General features: G+C 40.3%; 1 protein-coding gene across 1 annotated transcript; it reads left to right on the top strand.

Moving 5' to 3' along the window:
* Positions 1-2818: 2818 nt before the first annotated feature.
* On the top strand, positions 2819-4590 carry LOC138852293 (uncharacterized). Its single transcript, XM_070082069.1, has 2 exons — positions 2819-4090; positions 4121-4590. Exons 1-2 carry the CDS (start codon positions 2908-2910, stop codon positions 4429-4431), a joined length of 1494 nt encoding a protein of 497 aa, XP_069938170.1. The 5' UTR covers positions 2819-2907; the 3' UTR covers positions 4432-4590.
* The last annotated feature ends 1778 nt before the right edge of the window (positions 4591-6368 follow it).

The raw sequence follows: 6368 nt of genomic DNA, 5'->3' as shown, positions 1-6368 counted from the left end.
CTATAATTATGTATTACCATCACTATACACAAGGCCAGAGCAAAATTCGAAGCTCACTATATTTTTCATATGTTATATTTGTATCAAAATCATGGAATAATATCCCATACATTATCATTCGGTGATATTCTCAAGTTTTCGCATCTTAAGAATACATCAAATACTTGCGTTAAATCTTTGACTCATAGTTCCAACTATGGCATTGCTTAAAACTTTCACCATTGTTGTTGGTGTGGTGGTGTTCATCTATGTTTTTGTTTGTTTCTGTGGCGTTGTTGATGAATGGGTCCGGGAGCTGGAAGAGGACCAGACACTACTCCTAAATGAGATTGAGGAAGCTGCCTTGGCTTGTGAATCTCTTCCCTGGAAACTTTGTGGAATCCCTTGGATGGGGATCATTATAAACTGTAATACTTATACCTTCCCACAGACCCCAGCAAGCCAGGTAACCCCTGGGTGGGCATCACAAACCTGGCCTGTTCTGGGCATCTTCCTGAGAGAGTACCAAGCCAACCATGATGTTAAACAACTGGAAATCCTCCTCAAGGATGTGAACGACTCCTGCAAGGGAACTTCTTCACTCTTCCAGTTTTTGCCAGTCCTTCTGTTGGTTATTTTGATGGTGTTAGGAGCTACTTCCTGCACTCTTGCTGCAATACTCAGAGTTCAGAAGTCACCAACACTTTCCAGTATTGGTAACCCAGAGGTGAGTGGTGACTCCGTGTGTACTCGTGAACAAGTATTCACTGCTACCTTTGAGACAGTTGGTCCTTCACAGCCCCTTCCCCACACCATGACCCTCCCCAACACTCTGATACTCCCCGACACCAGGTCCCTAACCAACACTTTGTCCCTCTCTGTGCAAGAAAACGACTCCCAGTGTGGGAAAGATCTCCAGGACAGGAGGGAAAGTCGTGAAGATGGGACAGAAAGTCGCGAAGATGAGAAAAGTTTAAAAGAAGACGACAATCCGAGCCAAGAAGATAAGATGGTGACAAGAGATGAAATTCCAGAAAACGAATCTATAAAGTTAGAGCCGGACTGGTTGAGGAACCGGCGCCTGGGACGCAAGACAAGTGAAGGTAGGAGCACGCCTGAACATAAGATGGTGACTAGAGATGAGGTCCCAAAAGACGAATCTACAAAGTTTGAGCCGGACTGGTTGAGGAACCTGCGCCTGGGACGCAAGACAATTGAAGGTAGGAGCGAGCCTGAACAGTGTTTTACTTCCCTCAGTGAGCAGGAAGAACCAGACAGGGTAATCACTTCATATAATTCCGACTTCTGCGATGACCATATCCCCAACTACGAAAATTACTGTGACAACCACGTTCCCGAGGATGATCTAGGTGACAACCACGTTCCTGAGGACGATGTAGGTGACAACCACGTTCCTGAGGACGATGTAGGTGACAACCACGTTCCCAATAATGATCTAGGTGACAAACACGCACCTGAGGACGATGTAGGTGACAATCACGTTCCAGATAATGATCTAGGTGACAACCACGTCACCGACAACGATGACCAAGGTGATTGGCAGCTCGTTTGCAAGAAGAAGAAAAAGAAGAACTTCCATGGGAGGCGCCATGTCACTAACAACAATGCATCTCATGATAATAACTTCCTCCACGTTGACGAAGTCGAATTATATGACGATGATTCATTTAGACGACACAGCAGATCTAGAAAAGGCAGTCGTCGTTATGACGAGGAGTGAAGAATCTATGGCGAGGACTTGACCACCAGGCTGGTGTGACGACACCAAGCTGGTGTATTATTTATCACGAGGACGTGACCACCAGGCTGGTGTATTATTTCTATTATTGACTTGTGAGGGCACCAAGCTGGTTATTATTTTTATTATTATTATTGTTATTATTATTATTATTATTATTATTATTATTTATTATTATTATTATTATTATTATTATTATTATTATTATCACTATCACCGCTTTAAAATATCTATTACCATCACTATGCCCAAATTATTAGCATCACTATAAATATCTATTACCATCACTATACACAACATTATCACCATCACTATAAATATCTATTACCACCGCTATACACAACATTATCAATATCACTATAAATATCTATTACCACCACTATACACAACATTATCACCATAACTATAAATATCTATTACCACCACTATACACAACATTATCACCATCAATAAAAATATCTATTACTACCACTATACACAACATTATCACCATCACTATAAAATATCTATTACCACCACTATAAAACATATCTATCACTAACCACCACTATACACAACATTGTCACCATAACTATAAATATCTATTACCACCATACTTATCACATCACTATAAATATCTATTATCACCATCACTAAAAATATCTATTACCACCACTATACACATACATCACTATCTATTACCATATACACTACATTATCACCATCACTATGTATTACCATTACTATACACAACATTATCAACATCACTATAAATATCTATTACCATCACTATACACAACATTATCACCATCACTATAAATATCTATTACCACCAGTATACACATTATCACCATCACTATAAATATCTATTACCATCACTATACACAACATTATCACCATCACTATAAATATCTATTACCATCACTATACACAACATTATGAGCATCACTATAAATATCTATTACCGCCACTATACACAACATTATCACTATCACTATAATTATGTATTACCATCACTATACACAAGGCCAGAGCAAAATTCGAAGCTCACTATATTTTTCATATGTTATATTTGTATCAAAATCATGGATAAATATCCCATACATTATCATTCGGTGATATTCTCAAGTTTTCGCATCTTAAGAATACATCAAATACTTGCGTTAAATCTTGGACTCATAGTTCCAACTATGGCATTGCTTAAAACTTTCACCATTGTTGTTGGTGTGGTGGTGTTCATCTATGTTTTTGTTTGTTTATGTGGCGTTGTTGATGAATGGGTCCGGGAGCTGGAAGAGGACCAGACACGACTCCTAAATGAGATTGAGGAAGTTGCCTTGGCTTGTGAATCTCTTCCCTGGAAACTTTGTGGAATCCCTTGGATGGGGATCATTATAAACTGTAATACTTATACCTTCCCACAGACCCCAGCAAGCCAGGTAACCCCTGGGTGGGCATCACAAACCTGGCCTGTTCTGGGCATCTTCCTGAGAGAGTACCAAGCCAACCATGATGTTAAACAACTGGAAATCCTCCTCAAGGATGTGAACGACTCCTGCAAGGGAACTTCTTCACTCTTCCAGTTTTTGCCAGTCCTTCTGTTGGTTATTTTGATGGTGTTAGGAGCTACTTCCTGCACTCTTGCTGCAATACTCAGAGTTCAGAAGTCACCAACACTTTCCAGTATTGGTAACCCAGAGGTGAGTGGTGACTCCGTGTGTACTCGTGAACAAGTATTCACTGCTACCTTTGAGACAGTTGGTCCTTCACAGCCCCTTCCCCACACCATGACCCTCCCCAACACTCTGATACTCCCCGACACCAGGTCCCTAACCAACACTTTGTCCCTCTCTGTGCAAGAAAACGACTCCCAGTGTGGGAAAGATCTCCAGGACAGGAGGGAGAGTCGTGAAAATGGGACAGAAAGTCGCGAAGATGAGAAAAGTTTAAAAGAAGACGACAATCCGAGCCAAGAAGATAAGATGGTGACAAGAGATGAAATTCCAGAAAACGAATCTATAAAGTTAGAGCCGGACTGGTTGAGGAACCTGCGCCTGGGACGCAAGACAAGTGAAGGTAGGAGCACGCCTGAACATAAGATGGTGACTAGAGATGAGGTCCCAAAAGACGAATCTACAAAGTTTGAGCCGGACTGGTTGAGGAACCTGCGCCTGGGACGCAAGACAAGTGAAGGTAGGAGCGAGCCTGAACAGTGCTTTACTTCCCTCAGTGAGCAGGAAGAACCAGACAGGGTAATCACTTCATATAATTCCGATTTCTGCGATGACCATATCCCCAACTACGAAAATTACTGTGACAATCACGTTCCCGAGGATGATCTAGGTGACAACCACGTTCCTGAGGACGATGTAGGTGACAACCACGTTCCTGAGGACGATGTAGGTGACAACCACGTTCCCGATAATGATCTAGGTGACAAACACGCACCTGAGGACGATGTAGGTGACAACCACGTTTCCGATAATGATCTAGGTGACAACCACGTCACCGACAACGATGACCAAGGTGATTGGCAGCTCGTTTGCAAGAAGAAGAAAAAGAAGAACTTCCATGGGAGGCGCCATGTCACTAACAACAATGCATCTCATGATAATAACTTCCTCCACGTTGACGAAGTCGAATTATACGACGATGATTCATTTAGACGACACAGCAGATCTAGAAAAGGAAGTCGTCGTTATGACGAGGAGTGAAGAATCTATGGCGAGGACTTGACCACCAGGCTGGTGTGACGACACCAAGCTGGTGTATTATTTATGACGAGGACGTGACCACCAGGCTGGTGTATTATTTCTATTATTACTTTTGTTTTGTTGTTGTTATTATTATTATTATTATTATTATTATTATTATTATTATTATTATTATTATTATTATTATTATTATTATTATCATCACTATCGCTTTAAATATCTATTACCATCACTATGCCCAAATTATTAGCATCACTATAAATATCTATTACCATCACTATACACAACATTATCACCATCACTATAAATATCTATTACCACCGCTATACACAACATTATCAACATCACTATAAATATCTATTACCACCACTATACACAACATTATCACCATAACTATAAATATCTATTACCACCACTATACACAACATTATCACCATCACTAAAAATATCTATTACTACCACTATACACAACATTATCACCATCACTATAAATATCTATTACCACCACTATACACAACATTGTCACCATAACTATAAATATCTATTACCACCACTATACACAACATTATCACCATCACTAAAAATATCTATTACCACCACTATACACTACATTATCTCCATCACTATAATTATGTATTACCATCACTATGCACAAAATTATCAGCATCACTATAAATATCTATTACCATCACTATACACAACATTATCACCATCACTATAAATATCTATTACCACCACTATACACAACATTATCACCATCACTATAAATATCTATTACCATCACTATACACAACATTATCACCATCACTATAAATATCTATTACCATCACTATACACAACATTATGAGCATCACTATAAATATCTATTACCGCCACTATACACAACATTATCACTATCACTATAATTATGTATTACCATCACTATACACAAGGCCAGAGCAAAATTCGAAGCTCACTATATTTTTCATATGTTATATTTGTATCAAAATCATGGAATAATATCCCATACATTATCATTCGGTGATATTCTCAAGTTTTCGCATCTTAAGAATACATCAAATACTTGCGTTAAATCTTTGATTCATAGTTCCAACTATGGCATTGCTTAAAACTTTCACCATTGTTGTTGGTGTGGTGGTGTTCATCTATGTTTTTGTTTATTTATGTGGCGTTGTTGATGAATGGGTCCGGGAGCTGGAAGAGGACCAGACACTACTCCTAAATGAGATTGAGGAAGCTGCCTTGGCTTGTGAATCTCTTCCCTGGAAACTTTGTGGAATCCCTTGGATGGGGATCATTATAAACTGTAATACTTATACCTTCCCACAGACCCCAGCAAGCCAGGTAACCCCTGGGTGGGCATCACAAACCTGGCCTGTTCTGGGCATCTTCCTGAGAGAGTACCAAGCCAACCATGATGTTAAACAACTGGAAATCCTCCTCAAGGATGTGAACGACTCCTGCAAGGGAACTTCTTCACTCTTCCAGTTTTTGCCAGTCCTTCTGTTGGTTATTTTGATGGTGTTAGGAGCTACTTCCTGCACTCTTGCTGCAATACTCAGAGTTCAGAAGTCACCAACACTTTCCAGTATTGGTAACCCAGAGGTGAGTGGTGACTCCGTGTGTACTTGTGAACAAGTATTCACTGCTACCTTTGAGACAGTTGGTCCTTCACAGCCCCTTCCCCACACAAAGACCCTCCCCAACACTCTGATACTCCCCGACACCAGGTCCCTAACCAACACTTTGTCCCTCTCTGTGCAAGAAAACGACTCCCAGTGTGGGGAAGATCTCCAGGACAGGAGGGAAAGTCTTGAAGATGGGACAGAAAGTCGCGAAGATGAGAAAAGTTTAAAAGAAGACGACAATCCGAGCCAAGAAGATAAGATGGTGACAAGAGATGAAATTCCAGAAAACGAATCTATAAAGTTAGAGCC

Source organism: Cherax quadricarinatus, unplaced genomic scaffold (genome assembly GCF_038502225.1).
Source record: "Cherax quadricarinatus isolate ZL_2023a unplaced genomic scaffold, ASM3850222v1 Contig6758, whole genome shotgun sequence".
Taxonomy (NCBI): Eukaryota; Metazoa; Arthropoda; class Malacostraca; order Decapoda; family Parastacidae; genus Cherax; species Cherax quadricarinatus.
The sequence above is the reverse complement of the archived record's forward strand: the minus strand, read 5'-3'. Positions and strand labels throughout refer to the sequence as shown.

Excerpts from the sequence above, each read along its gene's own strand:
- LOC138852293 (XM_070082069.1), top strand. The coding sequence starts at position 2,908 with ATGGCATTGCTTAAAACTTTCACCATTGTTGTTGGTGTGGTGGTGTTC. Across the intron at positions 4,091-4,120 it reads CGTTCCTGAGGACGATGTAG|GTGACAACCACGTTCCCGAT; the intron begins GTGACAACCACG and ends AGGACGATGTAG.